Genomic DNA, 25908 nt, shown 5'->3' with positions numbered 1-25908 from the left:
GTTTACAACATTTCTTAATCCTCCTACCTAACTCAGTACTTCTGAGAAAATAAAAAAGAGCCCTACTAACTTCTAAAAGACCCTCTCCCATCCCCCAAATCCCCCCCAACCCCCCCCAACCCTGTACAACCTCAATGACCCTACACTTCGATCTTTCCCTCTCTTCAACATACTTACAACAATATTACACCACGTGCTCCACCGTTTCGGCTGAATGATAGAGAAGCTATTTCCATGTTGAAATGTTATGGGATGCATTTTCTCCATTGATAGGCCTATATTATGAATAAATAAACACAGTAGCCTACTTGGCCATCATTATAACTGTAACTTAAAGTGTGTAGATCCTCAGTGTTCACAGTATAACTGTAACTTAAAGTGTATACATCCTCAGTGTTCACAGTATAACTGTAACTTAAAGTGTGTACAGCCTCAGTGTTCACAGTATAACTGTAACTTAAAGTGTGTACATCCTCAGTGTTCACAATATAACTGTAACTTAAAGTGTGTACATCCTCAGTGTTCACAATAAATGCCTGCGGCAGAAGTTGCACAGAATCTTCACAACTTTCAAGTTTTCCCTCAGCAGACCTGAAATTTGCTCAGTGCTGAATAAAAAGAGAGGGAACATTGGTGGACAGTTGTAGTGAATAGTGATTAGTCTCCTTACCTCTCTTCTTCTCTACAACCAGACAGTACACTGAAACCTTTAGAGGAGACTAACAGCAGTTCAGGCAGTCTACAGGAAGTCTGCTGATAGTGACCTTGATTTGACCCTATCACGCCGCAAGATCTGCTATGAATCACTCAATCATCCAAAAGTAGAAAGCAGAGAGAAATGACTGTAGATCTGATAGATACAACTACTGTTTAGTGGTGATGATGTCATAAACAGCCAACTGGTTGATCAGAACCAATCAGAGCCTTCTATTCAGTATATTCACGGAAATCTGACCATTGTTACATCCTTATCTACATGTGGATCCACTGAAAAGGCCTTGGTCCACTGAATAAGGTTTTGGCAATATCCTGAAACAATGACTACATGTGAATCCACTGAAAAGGCCTACAGGAAATTACAAAATAAAGCGCAGGACCCAATTTACCAATATAATTTCACCCCAATCTTTGGTAGTTGATTTCAGTTGACTGACAGTGTTGATCCATTATTATACAAATGTATTCAGTCATTAATTGAACAATCAAGGCTGTACAGGAAAAAATATAACTATTATTTTTATTTTAGAGTCTCTTCATAATGTACAGCATAAACATGTATAGTACTGCAAAGTGAACACCACAGCTGTTGTACATTGAAGACAGGAGGATTTAAAGATTGTTAGTATTATTCTATATGTTTTAATTGTTCTTTAAAGGTAGACATAAAGACAGAATATAATCTGTTGAAACAAATTATGAATTGTAGCATCAAGGACCAAAATAATAATTTACTGGTTATATTAACACATATTCATTAATGAAGGTTACATTGTTTATAGTCTAGAAACAAAGATGATTTATAACAGCTCTGTCAACCATCACTGTGGTCTAACAGGCTCATGTTTTCCACCCGGCTCACATTTCCACCCTGTGACATTATGAAAGCTTATACAGGGTCGTTGTTGAGGTTTATCACCCACAGTTGTTCACCCCCCCTCATATAACCCAAACTAGTTGTATTGTACCACAATATGGGTTCCACCTTAACATGAAACACAGTTTATAGTGAGAAAGAAGAAGCCTTAGACACAGGGTCGCTACTCGCTACAATATATTTGTGAGGATTTCACTTGAAAGCCACAATTTTCACAAAAGGTTTACATACATTGTATGATACTATTAATGTCTGTATCATGTGACATTTCACACATTGTATGCAAAAATCTATATTATACCATTTACCAATATTACACCACAGTTAGGGTTGAGGGCCTTCCTCAAGTAGTGGCATCTCGCCACTTCTTCGGTTATCGTTCCTTTAATGTTAAACTACAAAAAGTGTTAAAATAACACTGATAAGAGTGGACCTATATAAACACTGGACGAGTGTTAAGATTAACACATCTGGTGTTAAATTAACATTTTAAAATGTGCTGTATGGAGACCAGATTTTGAACATGTTCATGCTGTTCATTTTGATACGTCTCTGAAATTAAAAGGTGTCATTTTCTTATTTAACAAGTTGTCTGAGGGGGTGGAGACCAGAGCATTGAGAGGGGTGGAGACCAGAGTAACCAGACTAGTAGAGGTCTACCAGGAACTAACATCATCACTCTGTTCATCTGGGGAGAGGAAAGTAGACAGGACGGTAGTCAGGAGACGCTGTAGAAACTCTGATACTGATAGGTTATAATAAGGTGAAACATGGAGCACTTCAAGCCAGCATTTGAAATTCTGATCTCACAAGTGAGAAAAACAGGCAGTTTTTACATTACCTTCTTTGTTCTTTTTCTTTACCACGTTGCGTTTGACCACTTAAAATGCTCTTGTAAACATGACGTTATTAATGAAGGAATGTGTATAACCTACATGGTGATTCCAGCTCTGATCTTGCTTCTCTTGACTCTCTGGATGGATGGAGAGCTTCAACGGGTCTGGAGAATTACATGCAGATGCAGAGGTCAATGTATTTTGTGTAAAAGACTGGTGAGAATCTTCATGAAGGCGGTCACTATAGCGTTGCTGTGGGTTGTGTCTGTGCTTTTTGATGGGGACTGGTACGTGTGCCATCACAGAACAGAGCTTCAATGCAAAAACATCACTGATGCCACATCTGACCAAGAAACGAGTCTCAAATGGAAATCCAAGGTGAGAATCTTTCATTATATAATTGTCATTGATTATTAAAAGTCCACATAGTATTGAGGGGTGGAGACCATAGTTTTTATGGTGGGTGGAAACCAGAGTATTGAGGGGGGGGTTTGACCAGAGTTTAGGGGGAGGGTGGAGACTAGAGTATTGAGGGGGGGGGGGGCATAGTATTGAGGGGGTTGGAGGCCAGAGTATTGGTGGGGGGACGAAAGTATTGAGGGGGGGGATGGATGCCAGAGTATTGAGGGGGGATGGATGCCAGAGTATTGAGGGGGGGATCAGAGTATTGAGGGGGGATCAGAGTATTGAGGGGTGATCAGAGTATTGAGGGGGGATCAGAGTATTGAGGGGGGATCAGAGTATTGAGGGGGGATCAGAGTATTGAGGGGGGTGGAGACCAGGTTATTGAGGGGGGTGGAGACCAGCGTATTGAGGGGGTGGAGACCAGCGTATTGAGGGGGGGTGGAGACCAGGGTATTGAGGGGGGTGGAGACCAGCGTATTGAGGGGGTGGAGACCAGCGTATTGAGGGGGGGTGGAGACCAGAGTATGGGGGGGAGACCAAATAATTGAGGGGGGGGTGGAGGCCAGAGTATTGAGGGGTGGTGGGGACCAGAGTATTGAGGGGGGAAACCAAAGTATTGAGGGGGGGGGGGGGTGGAGGCCAGAGTATTGATGGGGGGACGAAAGTATTGAGGGGGGGGGGGGGGGGGTGGAGACCAGATTATTGAGGAGGATGGAGACCAGGGGTGTGTTCAGTTTGCTTGAACGTTTGCATTTTTTTTTTTCAGAATCTTGGCGCACTTCTGCTTCTAAGTCTGCTTGTTGGGAATTTTATTCTGACTGCAATACTTGGGAGGAATATCTGTTGTAGCCCTTGTTGTAGCAAATCTTATTACAGGGCACTATTTGAGGAGAATATTTGGGAAGAGACAGAGCTTCATATTGAAAAAGTATTAAAGAAAACAGCTCAGGAGTGTGTAGTTCATTATAATAAAAAACGACTACCGCGCCTTTCGAATGCCACACAGCCAACCACTACAACCATCACCACACAGGAAGGAGACAGGCCAACATTTACAACCATCACCACACAGGAAGGAGACAGGCCAACATCTACAACCTCCACCACACAGGAAGGAGACGGGCAAACCATTACAACCATTACCACACAGGGAGGAGACAGGCAACCCAGTACATACATCACCACAAAGGTAGAAGGCGTGCCAACCATTACAACCACCAACACACGGGGAGAAGGCGGGCCAACCATTACAACCACCACCATACACGGAGGAAAGCCAACCATTACAGCCAAAACCATACTGGAAGAAGGCTGGCCAACCGTTACAACCACGAACACACAGGGAGAATTTGGGCCAACCATTACAACCATCACCAAACTGGGAGAAGGCGGGCCAACCATTACAACCATCACCAAGCAGAGACAAGACGGGCAAACCATTACAACCATCACAGCACAGGGAGGAGACAGGCCAACCATTACACCCAACAGCACACAGGTAGAAGGCGGGGAAACCATTAAAATCACCAACCTACAGGGAGGAGGCAACCCAACCATTACAACCATACAGGGAAGAGAAAGCTCAACCATTGATACCACCCCCACACAGGGAGATGGCGAGCCAACCATTACAACCATCACCACACAGAGAGGAGACAAGCCAACCATTACAACCACCACCGTACTGGGAGAAGGCGGGCCAACCATTACAACAACCACCAACACACAGGGAGAAGGCAAAACAACCATTACAATCACCACCATACAGGGAGGAGGCGGGGCAAGCAACAGCACCACGGAACACGCAATTAAAAGGCTTAAGAACTTTGATTTTGACCAGATATCTGATCTATATTCTAATCTATATCTATATATATTCCCAGCCCCTACCTCCAACGTACCGATTTAGGGAACAACTACTGAAACCAGAAAGGAACAAACTAATTCAAGGAACGATAACCGAAGAAGTGGCCAGATGCCACTAATTGATGCCACCAGATGCCACTCCAACTGTGGTGTAATATTGGTAAATGGTATCCGGCCCTTTTTTTCAATTTTCGCCTAAAATGACATACCCAAATCTAACTGCCTGTAGCTCAGGCCCTGAAGCAAGGATATGCATATTCTTGGTACCATTTGAAAGGAAACACTTTGAAGTTTGTGGAAATGTGAAAGGAATATAACACAATAGATCTGGTAAAAGATAATACAAAGAAAAAAACAACTGATATTTTGTATTTTTTTTAAATGCAAGAGAAACGCCATAATTTATTATTCCAACCCAGGTGCAATTTAGATTTTGGCCACTAGGTTGCAGCAGTGTATGTGCAACGTTTTAGACAGATCCAATTAACCATTGCATTTCTGTTCAAAATGTTGTATCAAGACTAGAGAGAATACAATAGACGGCCTATGTCCAGGTGACATGTGCATGCCTATATATGGGCATCCTGTCAGGACATCCTGGCGGGAAAGTTCTCACGTGATTATGCCCTTATATGGGCATCCTTTAAGGACATCCTGTCGTTCAATTATCACGCTAATGAGTGAGTGTTGATTTAACATATAGTGCATCTCTGGCTTTGAAGCTGTCACACTTTAGAGTGAGTGTTTATTTACAACAGGGGATTTTTCCTAGGTTGGGGATCAACAAACATCCATGACTGAATGGTTTCACAAACTCCTTTTAAAGGTTTTGTAAGTAAGGGGTTCACATTTGTTCAAATGTTGCATATACATTTTTTAGTATCTCGATATTGTGTTATATGTTAGAATGTCTACTAAACAACTATATTGTATACATTAATAATATTATTTTGTCAGAAACATATAAATATAATAATAATAAAGTTTTACCTGCACGCCGACGATACAGTTGTGTACTCTATCGTCCACCCTGCTGATCCTGCTCTATCTGAACTACATTATGCTTTCATTATTTTGCATAAAATCTTTATTGACCTTAAATTATTATTGAATACATGTAAAACTAAGTATATGTTGTTTTCTCGAATGTACAAGAATTATTCTAATGATTGAAGTGTATGTACCTAGTATGTTGTATTAGTATAGACGTTAAGCTGACTTTTAAAACACATATTGATGAGTTAGTTAATTCAGAAGCTGAATATAAAAAAGGGGCTTTGTCACGTTCTGACCCTAGTTCCTTTTTTATGTCTTTATTTTAGTTGGTCAGGGCGTGAGTTGGGGTGGGCATTCTATGTTGTTTTTCTATGTTTTGTTCTGTATGTTCTATTTCTATGTGTTTGGCCTAGTATGGTTCTCAATCAGAGGCTGGTGTCAGTCGTTGTTTCTGATTGGGAGCCATATTTAGGTAGCCTGTTTTCTATTGTGTTTTGTGGGTGATTGTTTCCTGTGTTAGTGTTTGCACCATACGGGACTGTTTCGGTTTTCATTTATGCTCTTGTTCTTTTGTATTTTGTATTCATTCTCGATTAAATGACATTATGGATACGTACCACGCTGCATTTTGGTCCTCCTCTCCTTCCACCAACGAAAGCCGTTACAGGCTTCTTACATAGAAATAGGTCAGGCCTCTTGCTTAATAGTACAAAGCAGATCATTCAGTCTATGTTCTTACTGGTTCTAGGCTATGTTGAAATAATCTATATGAATGCAGCTGCCACTTCATTAAAAACTTTAGATGCATTTGACCGTAGATCATTTTGTTTTATAATGGGTACATGTTCAGTACACATCCCTGCATTCTCTATTATAAAGTAGGCTGACCGTCTTTGAGGTCACGTAGGTCAATTTGTTGCTCTCTTTGCCTTTATAAAGATCTTTGACCAACTGTAAACTCCCTCGGTTGTTAACATCTACAATAACCATTAGACGTACGAGTCAGAGTTATCATACTCAGTGTCAGGGATTGCTAACTCTGGAAATTCCTTTGGTCTGTACAGAGTTAGGTAAATCAGCTCTTTGCCCCCTTACATGGGGAATAATCTCCAAGCTGCTCTAAACATTGATGTTTTTGGTGTCTCTAGGTTCATCTCTAAACTGTTGAATGAGGCCTGTTACAGCTTACTTACAAAACCTTTAAAACCTCTTCAGGCTAGGGGGTGGTATTTTCACATCCAGATGAAAAGCGTGCTGAGAGTAAACTGCCTGCTACTCAGGCCCAGAAGCTAGGATATGCATATAATTGGTAGATTTGGATAGAAAACACTCTAAAGTTTCTAAAACTGTTAAAGTCATGTCTGTGAGTATAACCAAACGTATTTGGCAGGCAAAACCCCGAGGACAAACCATGCAGGAAATGTTTTTTTTGAGGTGACAGTGTTTTCAATTTGTTTTCTATGTGAATCTAGATTTCTGAGGCATCTGGTTGCAGTTCCTACAGCTTCCACTAGATGTCAACAGTCTTTAGAAATTGGTTGATGTTTTTCTTTTGAGGAATGAAGAAGTAGCCCTTTCCTTTCTGGGTGTATAGCCAAGTGTTTGGGGCACGTGACCTGAAGCTCGCTCCACTTTCATTTTATACGCTATTGAACACAGTCTGTCCCGTATTAAATGTTAGCGATTATTTACGTTTATTTACGTACGGACCCTAAAGTTGGATTAGGAAAGTTGTTCGAAATGTTTGGACAAAGTTTACAGGTAACGTATTAGATAATTTGTTGTCATGTTGCGCGAGTTGGAACCAATGTTTTTCTGAATCAAACGCGCTAAATAAATGTACATTTTGGATATATAATGACGGAATTTATTGAACAAAAGGACCATTTGTGATGTTGATGGGACATATTGGAGTGCCAACAGAAGAAGATCTTCAAAGGTAAGGCTTGAATTATATCGTTATTTCTGAGTTTTGTTTCGCCCCTGGCGGGTTGAAATATGATTGTCATGTGTTTGTATGATGGGCTGAAGTCCTCAGATAATCGCATGGTTTGCTTTCGCCATAAAGCCTTTTTGAAATCTGACACGGTGGCTGGATTAACAAGAAGTTAATTTGGTGTATTGCACTTGTGATTGTATGAAAGTTAAATATTTCAAATAAAAAAATATATATTTCGCCCTCTGCAAATTCATCGGATGTTGTCGAAACGTCCCCTAGCCGTAACAGGTTTTAAAAGTGTGAAACCGTTCAGTCATGGATGTATTCAAAACATATTTAACACGTATTGCTTGTTACAGAGACTACTGTTTTACATTGAATAGCCATTCTTCCCTGTTACACATTGATGTGATGGCTCTCTATGTCTGTACATAGTGTGAAAAGTGGTTTCCATAAAGTTATTACCCCCCCTAAACCTGAATCTGAAATTACCTTTATGATCTTTCTTACCATTATTACTTTAGGGTTCTAATCTCCCTCTTTCAAAATCCCCACTGTGTACATGCACCGAGCATCCCAAGGCTCCAGCCTTTGGATGCTCGGTGCATGTACAAAGAAAAATAACACAATTCAACCATTGCTGGATGGTTGCGAAAATAATGACATTGCAAGTAGTCATGTTAAGGTTTTCAATGTTTTCTTGTCAGAGTTTTATGGTTTTGCATATGACTGTGCATTATATGATGACGTAATGGGGAAGAGGATTTGATCAAGCCTATTGGTATTCTTGATCAATTCTTGATCCCAAACAGACACACACCTGTTATGGGGTTAAAACCTCTTACAGCTACCCCCCCCCCCCCCCCCCACCTTCTTTCAATTTCCGCCTGAAGACATACCCAAATCTAACTGCCTCTAGCTCAGGCCCAGAAGCAAGGATATGCATTTTCTTGGTGCCATTTGAAAGAAAACACTCTGAAGTTTGTGTAAATGTGAATTGAATGTAGGAGAATATAACACAATAGATCTGGTTTAGATAATACAATTAAAAAAACAAATGTTTTTTCTTTTTAATTGTTGTATCATCATCTTTAAAATGAACAAGATAAAACAAACATTCAGATATGAATATGGTGACAATTTCAGTGAAAAACATAAGAGGGCAACAGTACTTGTGCAAAGTTTCAGAATGATAACTTCCAAAATGAGTGTGCTACATGACATTTATCATGAAGTCACCCAGGTGTCCCACACAAGTAGCCCAAATGTACCCAAGTGGCCAAATTGGTGAAGGTATACATTTTGAAACAAATAAATATATACAAAATACCAAAATGGTATTCTAACACACCCCCCCAAAAAACGGAGGGGAAAAAATGTGGAAAAATATATTGAAAAAAAAATATATACATTTACAAAATAACATGAGTAACTATTTACACACTTTCAATATTTGGAAGACCCTCAGTCCTCTATCAAATCAAATCAATTTATATAGCCCTTCGTACATCAGCTAATATCTCAAAGTGCTATGAGGGGTGGCCAGTCCTCTTCTGGCTGTGCCGGGTGGAGATTATAACAGAACAGATTTTCAAACGTTCATAGATGACCAGCAGGGTCAGACACTAATAATCACAGTGGTTGTAGAGGGTGCAACAGGACAGCACCTCAAGAGTAAATATGAACAGTTTACCTCTAGATGGCCCGGGAGGTGTGGAGCCAGAGACAGCAGGGGTCCAGCTGGATGAACCAGCTTCAGAGGGGGATGGACACGTTGGCACTGGGGGCTCCCATTCGGAGTCAGTGTCACTGTGAAAGAAAATGTTCAGTTAGAATAGTTTCACATATGAGCCCTGTATCAACAGGTATAATAAACAGATATATAGAGTACAGGGAACATAAAGTGCTGTTCCATTTCACTTTGGCCATTATTGTGGGCCTGCCTCAAATAGGCTATTTCATGTGGGGGTGGGGTGGAGCGGCAGACACACGCATCTCGACCATGCTCCCTCTAATCCATAATATGGAGACTGAGTTGAGGAAGCATGCCGCTGGAGGAAGTATAGCCAATGTGTACTTTACACATTTCATTACATTTTTATATATTGCAAATAAAATGTAAAAACAATCACAAATAATATTTTATATTATTAATTTCAAACAACGGCATTAGCATGAGAAGAACTTACCAGTCCAAAACAATTTCCTCTCCGTTCAAAAAATATTCTTCCATTTGAGTCATGGTCGCTAACTGAGTCGTCTTCCAAAAGCATATGTTTCACTTTCACGATCAATTTCCTCTATAATGTTGTCTACATTCGTATATCTAGTCTTAGATTTAGCTTTCCCTGACTTATTCGCCATGATGTTCGATATATAAACAGCTGAAGATGCGTGTTACCGAAACAGTGCTGTGCGTAACAAATTTGGCTCCTTCCAGTATGAATCTTCAATGGCGAATGACGGTCTTTACGCCGGAGTTTACTACATGGGTTGGTCTTCCAAAACACAAACATTACATATTGCCGTTTACCTCTGCTCATTGGCTATCTACCCAGCTAGATTTCAAGACGATCAGTGGTCATTGGGTTAAAATACAGTCAATCAACGAAACAGGGGTCATATAATTGGTGCACAATGACGTCGTTACTTGTTGTCTTCCAATCGGTTTCTTTGGGTCAATACGTCCCGCAAAATGACCCATCAAGTTTGGTTGTGTTACAAACAAACAGTTGATTGCAAGGAAACCAAACATGACTGGATAAAGTCAGGTTTAGTCTGTGTATTTACGTTGAATGTTTCGTTGAAAATTGAATGACACGAAATTCAACGAGATAAGCGTTCACAAAATGTTTCGTGTTAGGCTATAAAAATGGATTTAACCGTACAAAAGACCATTCATTGTGTAACAATGAGCCTTGGGATTGCAAACAGAGCAAGATCTTCAAAGGTAAACGATTTATTTCATTGCAATCTGTGATTTTGTTATGCCTGTGCTGGTCGAAAAAGTATTTTGGTATGGGGCTCTGTGCTCAGATAATCGCATCGTATTCTTTCGCAGTAAATCCTTTTTTAAATCTGACAACGCAGTTGGATTAGCAAGATTATAGGCTTTTGAAGCATGTGAGACACTTGTATTTTCAGGAATGTTTAATATGACTATTTGTGGCGATCACCGTATGTTGTCGAATTTAAACCCGGTACCCGTATCCGTAGCGCAGAGAAGTTCAATCTGATACGTTTGGGAATTTTCTTCTTCCTTTTAGGACCGGAACAAGGCTGTAGTTTTCTCAACATAACGCGCAACCCAAATGGCGTTTTTTTGTTATAAAAGTAATATTTATCGAACAAAAATAACATTTATTGTGTAACTGAGAGTCTCGTGAGTGCAAACATCCGAAGATTATCTAAGGTAAGCGATTAATTTTATTGCTTTTCTGACTTTCGTGACCATGCTAATTTGGGGCTAGCTGTTGTAGCATTGATTGCTACACTCACAAAAGCTTGGATTTCTTTCACTGTTAAGTATATTTTCAAAATCTGACACGATAGGTGGATTAACAACAAGCTAAGCTGTGTTTTGGTATATTTCACTTGTGATTGCATGATTATAAATATTTTTAGTAATATTTTTGCATTTGGCGCCCTGCAATTCTAGCGGTTGTTTAGGAAAGTGATCCCGCTAACGGGATTCGTAGCGCAGAGAAGTTAAGCTTTTAAACGATGTAAGACACTTGTATGTTCATGAATGTTTAATATTACGATTTTTGTATTTTGAATTTCGCTAGCGCCCCACCTATCCCAAATAAGTTTTTAAGGATTGGACCCTTTTTTTAGCCTGAATTGACATACCCGTAATACAACTGCCTGTAGATCAGGACCTGAAGCAAAGATATCCATATTCTTGATAGCATTTGAAAGGAAACACTTTGAAGTTTGTGGAAATTTGAATTTAATGCCAGAGAATATAACACATTATATCTGGTAAAAGATAATACAAAGGAAAAAACATGCATTTATTATTTTTAGTTTTTTATCATCTTTGAAATGCAAGAGAAAGGCCACGCTGTATTATTCTAGCTTAGGCACAATTTAGATGTTGGCCACTAGATGGCATCAGTGTATGTGCAACATTATAGACTGATCCTATAAACCATTGCATTTCTGTTAAAAATGTTGTATCAAGACTGCCCAAATGTGCCTAATTAGTTTATTAATACATTTTCAAGTTCATAACTGTGCACTCTCCTCAAACAATAGCATGGTATTTTTTCACTGTAATAGCTACTGTAAATTAGACAGAATCAGATAGATTAAAAAGAATGTAAGCTTTCTGCCCATATCAAATATGTCTACTCCGGGAAATTGTCTTGTTACTTAAAACGTCATGCTAATCACATTAGAGCACGTTAGCTCAACCGTCCCGTGTGTGGGGGGGAGGGACACCGATCCGGTAGAGGTTAAAGAGTTTGTGCTTTGCCTCAAACCTAATGCGCCACATACCTTATGTAAGAAAGGATCGATTTGTGCCACATACCTTATGTAAGAAAGGATCGATTTGTCTTATGCATGCTGGGTAATGTATCATAAAGGGATGTTTGTGTATTATGTTTTTATGTGGGTACAACGGTTTGAAAAGTGTGTGATGTTCAATGACCAACTGCTTCAGATACACAGTCATGCCCTGCCTAAGAAAATGGGAAAAACTATTTTGATTAGTTGCAGTAAAATGAGCATCACATTCCAGTTCTCATTTCCTGGTGGAACAAAATCACCCAAAATAAAGGAAACGTTTCTCACAAGACACAGAGTTTGAATAGAATGAAGTGCTATGCTATTTCCAATGTTCTCTAGGTTGACTTTAGTTGTATTTTTTTTGCACTCCAAGTACCCATAGTCAAACAAGTAGATTCTAGAGAGAAGCGCACATTTTAAAATACAATTTTCAGAGACATATGTGACAATATTTTTTACGTTCAAACGGCTCTCCTGTGAAGTCGTGACTTGCTACATACGCCAAGTTTCCTGAATCAGGTCACGTATTCTAACAACAATTTTAACTCAAACTGGGCCACCCCTATAAGAATGTCTTGCATTATGTAAACATAAAAATTACTACAAACATGGAAGTGCTGCAAACTGTTTAGTATAGACTTTTTCTTTACACAGAACACAGATGGGAGCTGTGGATCTGATTGCAACTGATTCAAATGCATTTCAAATAGATCTTTACCACGCAAGACAATCTTAGGGTCATCCTCACTGTAAACCGTCTGAGCTTTAGACTTTTCTATCAAACAGAACCGGCAAAAGTAATGACCACTGAAGGACTCTGTGAAACCAAGGATTGCATGCATCTCCAAATGGTCTCCAGTTATTTGGCAGACAGTGTCATGAACCTTATCAGTTGAAAAAGGCACATTTACACCATCACTCTCCAGTTTAACATAATTAACCAGGAGCTGTAGAATGTCATCAAGGCCACATTTCTTTAGATCTTGATAGTGAAATAATGACACTAAATGAATATTCATCACAGCGGAATTAAACTTGGGTGGCAGATTCCTGAGCACGAAATAAATGGCTCCTGTCTTGTGAACACCACGCTTGGATCCAAGCTGGTTGTCAGTTTCAAAGTCATCATAGTGGATCTGTAAAAGTGTTTCTATGTTTTAAGAACAAGGGACGAGTCTTACAGTAACTTTCATCACAGAAGACTTTATAAATGTCTCCCACAGATGTATCCCTAGGTGCATTTTCCAATAACTTGCAGGTTTCAGAATTGCGACACATGAACGTCAATGTTTCCAGTTTAGGAATATACACAAGTGTCTTTCACTGGCATTTGATCATACATGCCTGTTTATTTCGCCTGTTATCAAATCTCACTCCCAACACTACTTCTACTGGCTCCACAACACACCGTTTTTGGTTGAAGTACTTTGTTCTCTTGGTTTCTGTGTTAAAACTGGCAAATGGGTTTTCATGGTTCACAAAACTATCCTTCCCAGCAGATGTAGATGGGTTATCCATAGGCAGAAAATATTGTTTAATTTGGGAGTGCAGCCCAGTAGTAATATCTTTTAAATCACACACTACTGTTGACACAACACTATTTGGAACACCAATAGCTTGCAACTTGGCAATGATGGAGGCACACATATCTTCAGCAAGACTGTCCATTCTTCTCAAAACAATCACTATGAGTGTTATGTCGTGGAATTATTCTAATCCAAGCAGAGAGACTTTTAGATTTCTTCAAAGCAATTGAACTTTATTATTTAATTATTGCAGTAATGGAGTTGGTCGGTAACCAACTGGAGGTGATCACTGAGGAACTCTACGAGCAGAACTAAGTCACAGCAGTTTATAGTTAAGACACATCCTCCTGAAAACGTGACAAACAACAGATGTGTGGAATGGGTCAAAAGGTTAGGATATGTTATGAAATAAATTAATACTTCAGAGCAGATAGTATCTGCTGTGAAGACTGTTCTCATTGTATGGAAACCAGGGTTTGGCCCCCAAAGACGAGGTTCTTCTTATCAGCTAACCATAACAGATCTCGTCCCTGGTACCTTACAGACACCAAAAGAAATGGAGGCTCAATCAGACCCGTAGACATCTCCCTCACATGCACCACTGATCATAGAATGGAATGTGGCTGTTGCTTTCATCACCTACCCATCACTTAATCAGTTGCCAGCCCACATTTCAGAGGTTCAACTGAGTTCACCAAAAAAGAAAACTTTACATATACAGTATATCACAAAAGTGAGTACACCCCTCACATTTTTGTAAATATTTGAGTATATCTTTTCATGTGACAACACTGAAGAAATGACACTTTTGCTACAATGTAAAGTAGTGAGTGTACAGCTTGTATAACAGTGTAAATTTGCTGTCCCCTCAAAATAACTCAACACAGCCATTAATGTCTAAACCGCTGGCAACAAAAGTGAGTACACCCCTAAGTGAAAATGTCCAAATTGGGCCCAAAGTGTCAATATTTTGTGTGGCCACCATCATTTTCCAGCACTGCCTTAACCCTCTTGGGCATGGAGTTCACCAGAGCTTCACAGGTTGCCACTGGAGCCCTCTTCCACTCCTCCATGACGACATCACGGAGCTGGTGGATGTTAGAGACCTTGCACTCCTCCACCTTCCGTTTGAGGATGCCCCACAGATGCTCAATAGGGTTTAGGTCTGGAGACATGCTTGGCCAGTCCATCACCTTTACCCTCAGCTTCTTTAGCAAGGCAGTGGTCGTCTTGGAGGTGTGTTTGGGGTCGTTATCATGTTGGAATACTGCCCTGCGGCCCAGTCTCCGAAGGGAGGGGATCATGCTCTGCTTCAGTATGTCACAGTACATGTTGGCATTCATGGTTCCCTCAATGAACTGTAGCTCCCCAGTGCCGGCAGCACTCATGCAGCACCAGACCATGACACTCCCACCACCATGCTTGACTGTAGGCAAGACACACTTGTCTTTGTACTCCTCACCTGGTTGCCGCCACACATGCTTGACACCATCTGAACCAAATAAGTTTATCTTGGTCTCATCAGACCACAGGACATGGTTCCATGTCCTTAGTCTGCTTGTCTTCAGCAAACTGTTTGCGGGCTTTCTTGTGCATCATCTTTAGAAGAGGCTTCCTTCTGGGACAACAGCCATGCAGACCAATTTGATGCAGTGTACGGCGTATGTTCTGAGCACTGACAGGCTGACCCCCCACCCCTTCAACCTCTGCAGCAATGCTGGCAGCACTCATACGTCTATTTCCCAAAGACAACCTCTGGATATGACGCTGAGCACGTGCACTCAACTTCTTTGGTCGACCATGGCGAGGCCTGTTCTGAGTGGAACCTGTCCAGTTAAACCGCTGTATGGTCTTGGCCACCGTGCTGCAGCTCAGTTTCAGGGTCTTGGCAATCTTCTTATAGCCCAGGCCATCTTTATGTAGAGCAAAAATTCTTTTTTTCAGATCTTCAGAGAGTTCTTTGCCATGAGGTGCCATGTTGAACTTCCAGTTACCAGTCAGTATGAGGGAGTGTGAGAGAGATGACACCAAATTTAACACACCTGCTCCCCATTCACACCTGAGACCTTGTAACACTAATGAGTCACATGACACCGGGGAGAGAAAATGGCTAATTGGGCCCAATTTGGACATTTTCACTTAGGGGTGTACTCACTTTTGTTGCCAGCGGTTTAGACATTAATGGCTGTGTGTTGAGTTATTTTGAGGGGACAGCAAATTTACACAGTTATACAAGCTGTACACTCACTACTTTATATTGTAGCAAAGTGTCATTTCTTCAGTGTTGTCACATGAAAAGACATACTCAAATATTTACAAAAATGTGAGGGGTGTACTCACTTTTGTGATATACTGTATCTATCTAGTTAAGACGTTTTGTCCTCTACTCTATCACGCTTGGGGCCTCTCTTGTTTTGCCTACATCAATGTTGTAGATGGTTGTCTGCACAAATGTGTAGAAATTGACAAGAGCATCATCATACGTCAGGTTAAAGACAAAGTGGGCTTTGACCAGTTCATCAAATGAACACAGACCACTAGTTGTCTGGCAGGGAACAAGCCTCTTGTCCACCACGATGTAGTAGTTGTCAATCTTGCTCTGTCTTCTTTCCAACAGCAAAGAGGTATGTCTGTCGACCACGGCTCCCATCAAGATGGTGTTCAGTGCTGCAGCATGACTGCAACACACACAGGGTCTTTTTAAGTCACTCTCATGTTAAGACAAAGAGACAACCCAAAAAAATGTATTACTGTATCTGTAGACCTTATGAAAGTGCACTAGTCTAGCCACAGCTTCACTGGCACAAGGACTTTGCAGCTGCATCCTGTTGTTTTACAGTCTGTGGTTTTGTCTGCCAAGATGGTACAGATAGCAATGCAAATATTAGAGTGTACCACCTGCACTCGACGGATGAACAACTTGTTCAATAACAAAATTAGGCCTTTAATTTCAGAGTGACTTATAAAAATTCAAAGCATAAACATGTACAATACTCTGTTCTACACCCCCCTCAAAACTCTATGGACTTTTACTCATCAATAGCAAGTAAGTAATTAAAGGTAGTCACCATGGACTCCCTTTTGAAATGAGTTTCGAGTTGCGTAACCCACAGACATGGACCTCATCATCATGTAACACTTTACTTGACACCCAGAGTCCTAAAACGCTATGACACAGTCATAACCATGTCATAACAGCTGACATAACTTGTCATAACCTGTCATAATAAGGTTATTACACTGTCATGACACATATATTTAGACCTGTTGTGACATGTATTGTTATTTTATGGCTGGTTATAAAACCTACATAAGAGTGTCAAAACCCACAAAACCTAATGTAGTGGACATTGTTTGTGTCCTCTGTGTCTCTGCAAATACCTGACTATATGAACGTCTTGTCTCCTGATTAATGTGTTAGGATTTTCTGTGACTTTGATCCTTGTTATTGTGTTTGAATGTTCTGTGACTTTTCTCTCAGGAAGGGAACTGATAGAAGAATAACATAAAGAAGGAAACACATTGTTACCTTGGCCCAAGGCCTAGATACTATGTGTGCGATGTCATTATCAGCTTATTGCACCCTGAGAGCAGAGACACCTAGTTTGAGGATAATGTGCTGAAGGGGAGCACCCCATCAGTGCTTCTAACAGACTTGTACTTTTTAGTAATACGTTTGTTGTAACCTCTCCGGCCGTGATAATAGAGATCTGTTCATTTAACTTTGAGTCCATAGTGGTCATTTCCACAACACTATCACGGCAGTTATTTTATGGCTGGTTATGACATCTACATGTCACGCCTGCTCCCGCTCTTCCCCCAGCATTCCCCAGCATTACGCACTCCTACCACCATCATTACGCACACCTGCCTTCCCCCGTCACGAGCATCAGCGATTATAGGACTCACCTGGACACAGTCACCTCTGTCATTACCTCACCTAAATCTGTCTGTTCCCCCGCTTCCACATGGATTGTCATATGTCCTTGTATACCCGTGTGCTGACGCTGGTCCCGTCTTGTTCCATGTCTGTTCCAGTTAAATGTTTCTCTACTCCAGCATCAGTCCTTACTAGAGGTCGACCGATTCATCGGAATGGCCGATTAATTAGGGCCGATTTCAAGTTTTCATAACAATCGGAAATCGGTAATTTTGGACGCCGAAAATTAATACAGAACTGTTTATGAATTCAAGCCTATCAACTCCCGAGATGAGGCTGGTGTAAGCGATGTGAAATGGCTAGCTAGTTAGAGGGCTGCGCGCTAATAGCGTTTCAATCGTCACTCGCTCTGAGACTTGGAGTAGTTATTCCCCTTGCTCTGCATGGGTAACGCTGCTTCGAGGGTGGCTGTTGTCGATGTGTTCCTGGTTCGAGCCCAGGTAGGAGCGAGGAGAGGGACGGAAGCTATACTGTTACACTGGCAATACTAAAGTGCCTATAAGAACATCCAATAGTCAAAGGTATATGAAATACAAATGGTATAGAGAGAAGTAGTCCTATATTTCCAATAATAACTACAACCTAAAACTTCTTACCTGGGAATATTGAAGACTCGTGTTAAAAGGAACCACCAGCTTTCATATGTTCTCATGTTCTGAGCAAGGAACTTAAACGTTAGCTTTCTTACATGGCACATATTGCACTTTGACTTTCTTCTCCAACACTTTGTTTTTGCATTATTTAAACCAAATTGAACATGTTTCATTATTTATTTGAGGCTAAATGGATTTTATTGATGTATTATATTAAGTTAAAATAAGTGTTCATTCAGTATTGTTGTAATTGTCATTATTACAAATACATTTTAAAAATCGGCCGATTAATCGGTTTCGGCTTTTTCGTCCTCCAATAATCGGTATCGGTATCAGCGTTGAAAAATCATAATCGGTTGACCTCTAGTCCTTACACTACATAAGAGTGTCAAAAACATACCACACAAGGCAAAATTTTCCATTTCACCAAAGCCTACTTGTCAACAGTATGTTTATGTTATGTAACATTTTCTGAAATTGATCATATTAAATTATCATTGTAATTGAGCACACATTGATGTCAGACACGCACCTAACCCAATGCTCTGTTTCTGATGACTGGGATGAATGCCGAGATACCGTTTTGACTTGAACCTGCCTGAAAATCTTTGGTAAAACCTGAAAAGGTTGTCTAGCAATGATCAACACCCACATTTAACAGAGCTTGAAGAATTTTGAAAGCAATACTGGGCAGATGTTACACATTCTAGGTGTGGAAAGCTCTTAGAGACTCACCCAGAAAGACTCACTTTTGTAATTACTGCCAAAGGTGATTCCACAAAGTATTGATGTAGTTCTGTCCTTGAGCTGATCTTGTCTATTAATGTTCTGTATTATGTCATGTTTCATGTTCTGTGTGGATCCCAGGAAGAGCAGCTGCTGCTTTTGCAAAAGCTAATGGGGATCCTAATGAAATATTGTAAAAAATGCAATAATGTGTTATGATGATGGGTGTCAAGTAAAGTGTTACCAATCATTGAGAAACATTGGAGAAACATTGGAGATACCAGCGGTGCGTTCAGTTTGCTTCAAACGTTTACTAATTCTGTTTCAGGTTTACGGCTCAGGACTGGTTCTGTTTCTACTTGTTGGGAATTCCATTCTGACTGCAGTACCTTGGAGGGATCTCTGTAGATGCAAGGGTGTCAGACCTTATCACAGAGAACTCTTTGAGGAGACTATTTGGGAAGAGACAGAAATTCTTATTGAAAAAGACTTAAAGAAAACAGCTCTGGAGTGTGTAGTTCTGAAAAGCAGAGAACTACTACCGCCCCTTCCGAATGCAGCCCCTAGAAACATACAGGGAGACGGCAGCACCACCCATCCTGAGGTGGAAGATAGAGTGATCACCCTTAACAACCTTCATTTTAACATTATATCTGATCTAGATAATGGTATAATTGATCAAATCAACACTATGTACCAGAACCCTAACACGAACCCTAACACGAACCCTAACCCTAACACGAACCCTAACACGAACCCTAACACGAACCCTAACACGAACCCTAACACGAACCCTAACACGAACCCTAACACGAACCCTAACACGAACCCTAACACGAACCCTAACCCCCCACAAAGCAATGATGGAGACGTGACCACATCGGTTTAGGGAACAACAACAGAAACCAGAAAAGAACAAACTAATTCAAGGAACAATAACCGAAGAAATGGCCAGATGCCACAACTTTAGGAAGGCCCTCAACCCTAACTGTGGTGTAATATTGGTAAATGGTATAATATAGATTTTTGCATCAAATGTGTGAAATGTCACAAATTTGGTTATAAAATGTAAAATGATATGGACATTAATATTATCATACAATGTATGTGAACCTTTTGTGAAAACTGTGGCTTTCAAGTGAAATCCTCAAATCAACACAAAAGTAAACTGTAGTGAGTAGTGACCCTGTGTCTATAAGGCTACTTCTGTCTCACAGTAAACTGTGTTTCTGGTTAAGGTGGCAGCAATAGTTTGGTACAATACAACTAGTTTGGGTTATATGAGGGGGAGTGAACAACTGTGGGTGATAAACCTCAACAACGACCCTGTATAAGCTTTCATAATGTCACAGGGTGGAAAAGTGAGCCGGGTGGCAAACATGAGCCTGTTAGACCACAGTGATGGTTGACAGGCTGTTCTAAATCATCTTTATTTCTAGACTATAAACAATGTAACCTTCATTAATGAATATGTGTTAATATAACCAGTGAATTATTGTTTAGGTACTTGATGCAACAATTCATATTTTGTTACTGTTGATTATATTCTGTCTTTATGTCTACCTTTAAAGAACAATTTAAAAAGATATATTAATACTAACAATCTTTATTTCCTCCTGTCTTCAATGTACCACAGCTGTGGTGTTCACTTTGCAATACTATACATGTTTAAGCTGTTCATTTTGAAAAGTCTAAAATAAAAATAATTGTTTTCTTTTTTTCTATACAGCCTTGATTGATCAGTTAATGACTGAATACATTTGTATAATAATGGATGTAGAAGCACGGTGGCTGGGAAAAACTCCCAAGAAAGGCTGTAACCTAGGAAGAAATCTAGAGAGGAACCAGGCTATGAGGTTTGGCCAGTCCTCTTCTGGCTGTGGAGATTATAACAGAACAAATAAAATAGAAGGCTCTGATTGGCTCTGATCAACCAGTTGGCTGTTTATGACATCATCAACACTAACCAATAGTTGTATTTGTCAGATCAGATCTACAGTAATTTCTCTCCTCTTTCTACTTGCGGATGATTGAATGATTCTTAGTAGATCTTTCAGCGTGATAGGGTCAAATTAAGGTCACTATCAGCAGACTTCCTGTAGACTGCCTGAACTGCTGAGCGAAAACGTGAAAGTTATGAAAATTCTATGCAATTTCTGCCGTGGGCGTTTATTGTAGACACTGAGGCTGTACCCACTTTAAGTTACAGTTATTGGCCACCGATCACAATGTAGGCCTTTCAGATTGACCTATCATCAAAAAGAATGGAGAAAATGCATCCCATAACATTTTAACATGGAAATAGCTGTTCTATCATTCAGCCTACAGTAGCAGTCAATGTGTGGTGTTCAATGTAGGCCTACATTCCATGAGACTTTTGTAAAAAAATATGCAGGGCTCTTTACCTGACTTGCTTTTCAAAGATGGCTAGAAATGCACACGTTTTGTGCTCTTGTAGGAAGCAACCACTCGCCTATTGCTAATTAGAAATTAGCTATAACTGGGCTAATAACTCACTTACTAGCACTGAATATGAACAAATGTGCACATTTGGCTACATGCAGCTCTCGCTTCTACTTCAAAACAAGCGAATCTACTCGCGACCACTCATGCTGTAAATGGCACAGATCCATATATGGCAATGGGCTATTTGCATATAGTGATACTGCAGCTCTGACTGGTTATGCCGCACCGGTCTGTAAAGTATGGCCTGAGTCATACCTGTCGATGCAATAGAATCCTACTCCGGTGCGTTCTGCTTGCATAGTTAATTTCCTATATTAATTCTTGCATAGTTCTTTTTGTTTCGGTATGTTGCATTGAAAGTGGCTAATATTGGCAATTCCTACAGTAGAGGGACACGTTGATATTGTTAATCTAAACAAATAATGTCTGAGGTCATCAAATGAAACTAATACAGTATAGTAAGGCACAGGGAATATTATTACAATGTTTCAGTTGATAACCAGTCACATCTAGTTCATGGTGAATATTATTACACTGTTTCAGTTGATAACCAGTCATATCTAGTTCATGGTGAATATTATTACAATGTTTCAGCTGATAACCAGTCACATCTAGTTCATGGTGAATATTATTACAATGTTTCAGCTGATAACCAGTCACATCTAGTTCATGGTGAATATTATTACAATGTTTCAGCTGATAACCAGTCACATCTAGTTCATGGTGAATATTATTACAATGTTTCAGCTGATAACCAGTCACATCTAGTTCATGGTGAATATTATTACAATGTTTCAGTTGATAACCAGTCACATCTAGTTCATGGTGAATATTATTACAATGTTTCAGCTGATAACCAGTCACATCTAGTTCATGGTGAATATTATTACAATGTTTCAGTTGATAACCAGTCACATCTAGTTCATGGTGAATATTATTACAATGTATCAGCTGATAACCAGTCACATCTAGTTCATGGTGAATATTATTACACTGTTTCAGTTGATAACCAGTCATATCTAGTTCATGGTGAATATTATTACAATGTTTCAGCTGATAACCAGTCACATCTAGTTCATGGTGAATATTATTACAATGTTTCAGCTGATAACCAGTCACATCTAGTTCATGGTGAATATTATTACAATGTTTCAGCTGATAACCAGTCACATCTAGTTCATGGTGAATATTATTACAATGTTTCAGCTGATAACCAGTCACATCTAGTTCATGGTGAATATTATTACAATGTTTCAGTTGATAACCAGTCACATCTAGTTCATGGTGAATATTATTACAATGTTTCAGCTGATAACCAGTCACATCTAGTTCATGGTGAATATTATTACAATGTTTCAGTTGATAACCAGTCACATCTAGTTCATGGTGAATATTATTACAATGTATCAGCTGATAACCAGTCACATCTAGTTCATGGTGAATATTATTACAATGTTTCAGCTGATAACCAGTCACATCTAGTTCATGGTGAATATTATTACAATGTTTCAGCTGATAACCAGTCACATCTAGTTCATGGTGAATATTATTACAATGTTTCAGCTGATAACCAGTCACATCTAGTTCATGGTGAATATTATTACAATGTTTCAGTTGATAACCAGTCACATCTAGTTCATGGTGAATATTATTACAATGTTTCAGTTGATAACCAGTCACATCTAGTTCATGGGCCTGAGGGCCACATTTCAAATATTTGGCCATTTTGGGGGGAGGAGCGTTGTCTATTGATTATTGGTAACACTTTACATGACACCCAGCATCATAACACGTTATGACATTTAAAAAAATATTTCATTAGGATTCCCATTAGCGGTTGCAAAAGCAGCAGCTACTCTTGCTGGGGACCACACAGAACATTAAACATGACATTAATAGACAAGAAAAGCTCAAGGACAGAACTATTTCATAACTTTGTAGAATCACATTTGGCAAAATTACAGCTGTGAGTCTTTCCACACCTGGATTGTGTTACATTTGCTCATTATTCTTTTCAAAATTCTTCAAGCTCTGTCAAATTGGTTGTTGATCATTGCTAGACAACCTTTTCAGGTTTTGCAATAGATTTTCAAGCAGATTCAAGTCAAAACTGTATCTCGACATTCATCAGAAACAGATTATCGGGGTAGGAGCATGTCTGACATCAATTTGTGCTCAATTACAATGATAATTTAATATGGTCAATTTCAGAAAATGTTATATAACATAAACATACTCTTGACAAGTAGTTACGAATTCCTTTTTCTCTACCGTCTAGGGGGGATGGCAACGAGACCCGTAACATAACTCATGCAAATTATAACAGTGAAAAAGTAACAGTGAGAACAAATAACCACAGACAACAAATCTACCGTCAAACACTCATGGTTTATTTGTAAAAACACAGTAAAGGGGGGGGGGGGGGGGGGGAGGGGTGAGCTGGACCCAAGGAAAGAAACAAATATCCAAAAACACCCCTAAGCTAGACTAGCCTACTTCAATACAGCTAACTAACTAACCAAAAATACAGAGGGTGGTCCGCCCAGTTCTAACTAGTGTTCTTAGACAAAGTATTCCTACGGGTAGTGTATGCCCATGGGCAACTTGTCTTGGTACCCCCTTTACCCACCATCAAACAAACAGTTAAACACCATAACAGAACAATACTCACAGGGTAACGGACAAAGTGACATGTAGTGACATGTAGTAACCAGCCATAAAATAACTAAAGTGGTAGTATCGTGGAAATTACCACCATGGACTCAAAGTCAAAGTTAAATGAACAGATCTTTATTTTCATGGCCGGAGAGGTTACAACAAACGTATTACTCAAAGTACAAGTTTGTTAGACGCTCTGAAGGGGTGCTCCCCTTTAGCACAAATACTAGGCGTCTATTCTCAGGGTGGAATAAGCTGATAATGACCTTGCACACATAGTTTCTAGGCGTTGGGCCAAAGCAACAATGTGTTCCCTTCTTTCTGTTCTTCGATCAGTCCCTTCCCTGAGATCATAAGTCACAGAACATCCAAACACAATAACAAGGAGAAAAGTCACAGAACATCCAAACACAATAACAAGGAGAAAAGTCACAAAACATCCTACACAATAACAAGGAGCAAAGTCACAAAACATCCTACACAATAACAAGGAGCAAAGTCACTGTCACGTTTCTGACCTTATTTCCTTTGTTTAATCTTTATTTAGTTGGTCAGGACGTGAGTTGGGTGGGTATGATCTATGTTGTCTGTTTCTATGTGGGGTTTTCTAGTTTGGCCTGATATGGTTCTCAATCAGAGGCAGGTGTTAGTCATTGTCTCTGATTGGGAACCATATTTAGGTAGCCTGTTTTGTATTGTGGGGTGTTGGGTTATTGTCTATGTCTATACGTTAGTTGCTTGTGTTCTGCACTTTTGTTTTATAGCTTCACGTTCGTTTGTTGTTTTGTATAGTTTGTCAAGTGTTCTTCGTTTCGTCTTCGTTTATTAAATTCAAGTATGTATTCAAACCACGCTGCGTTTTGGTCCGATCCTTACTCCTCCTCAGACGAGGAGGATTACGACGAACGTGACAGAATAACCCACCAACCAAGGACCAAGCAGCGTGGTAACGGGCAGGAGCAGGAGAGACGGCGAGGTCAGGATTTCTGGACATGGGAGGAAATACTGGCTGGCAAAGGACCCTGGACTCAGGGGAATATCGCCGTCCCAGGGCAGAGTTGGAGGCAGCGAAGGCAGAGAGGCGCTGGTATGAGGAGGCAGCACGGCGGTGCGGTTGGAAACCCGAGAGGCAGCCCCAAAAATTTCAGCCCCATTTAACACAATAACCAGGAGCAAAGTCACAGAACATCCTAACACAATAATCAGGTGACAACACGCTACATATAGTCACACATTTGCAGAGACACAGAGGACACAAAACATGTCTACTACAGTAGGTTTTGTGGGTTTTGACACTAGTATTCTCTCGGGTATGCAATCTAGTTTCCTCTCAGGTTGTGGATGTGTCACTGCAACCTTAAAGGTCCTAAATGATGTCACCATTGCCCTTCAATCTAAGAAATGTTGTGCTGCTATTTGTGACTCAACACCTGGATTCGGCCTTATCTAGCAAAGTTTGAAATTGTGTTTTTTACATTGGTAAAAAGTAGAGACTCAGAGCTTCAAAATGGTATGTCATACATTGCATTTTTGAGGAACGATGGGAAAGTAATTCTGCTTTGAAAGTTGATAAACTTATGAACCTACTTTTGAGAAAAGGGCCTTTGAATGTTTTGGTACCTACTAGAGAGCTGTCCTTTGTCTACATCCATTCAGCATTGTTCACACGCTCTAAAGCCAGACCTACCCATCTCTTTAAGGATTTAAAGTATCAAAGTAAATGGAATCACTATAATGTACTTAAGTATCAAAAGTAAAAGTATAAATGATTTAAAATTCCTTAAACCAGACGGACCAATTACAAAAAATACACTCTTTCTGTCCTGCTCTTGACTTTGGTGCAGGGCA

The 25908-nt window shown here is 40.0% G+C and overlaps 1 protein-coding gene across 2 annotated transcripts; it reads left to right on the top strand.

Annotated features, from left to right (window-relative positions):
• The first annotated feature begins 2287 nt into the window (after positions 1-2287).
• LOC139544942 (uncharacterized) lies at positions 2288-8124 on the top strand. Of its 2 annotated transcripts, XM_071352168.1 has the most exons (3): positions 2288-2808; positions 3602-3879; positions 3919-8124. In XM_071352168.1, exons 1-3 carry the CDS (start codon positions 2365-2367, stop codon positions 4742-4744), a joined length of 1548 nt encoding a protein of 515 aa, XP_071208269.1. In that variant the 5' UTR covers positions 2288-2364; the 3' UTR covers positions 4745-8124. The 2 variants fall into 2 exon arrangements, with proteins under 2 accessions (XP_071208269.1, XP_071208268.1); XM_071352167.1 differs by having other exon boundaries at positions 3602-8124.
• Positions 8125-25908: the final 17784 nt, after the last annotated feature.

Source organism: Salvelinus alpinus, chromosome 19, assembly GCF_045679555.1.
Source record: "Salvelinus alpinus chromosome 19, SLU_Salpinus.1, whole genome shotgun sequence".
Lineage (NCBI taxonomy): Eukaryota > Metazoa > Chordata > Actinopteri > Salmoniformes > Salmonidae > Salvelinus > Salvelinus alpinus.
The sequence above is the reverse complement of the archived record's forward strand: the minus strand, read 5'-3'. Positions and strand labels throughout refer to the sequence as shown.

What these genes read in the sequence shown, in the direction of transcription:
- LOC139544942 (XM_071352167.1), top strand. Translation starts at nt 2,365, where the DNA reads ATGGAGCACTTCAAGCCAGCATTTGAAATTCTGATCTCACAAGTGAGA. An exon ending in GTCTCAAATGGAAATCCAAG is followed by an intron (nt 2,809 to 3,601) that starts GTGAGAATCTTT and finishes TTTTTTTTTCAG; the next exon opens with AATCTTGGCGCACTTCTGCT.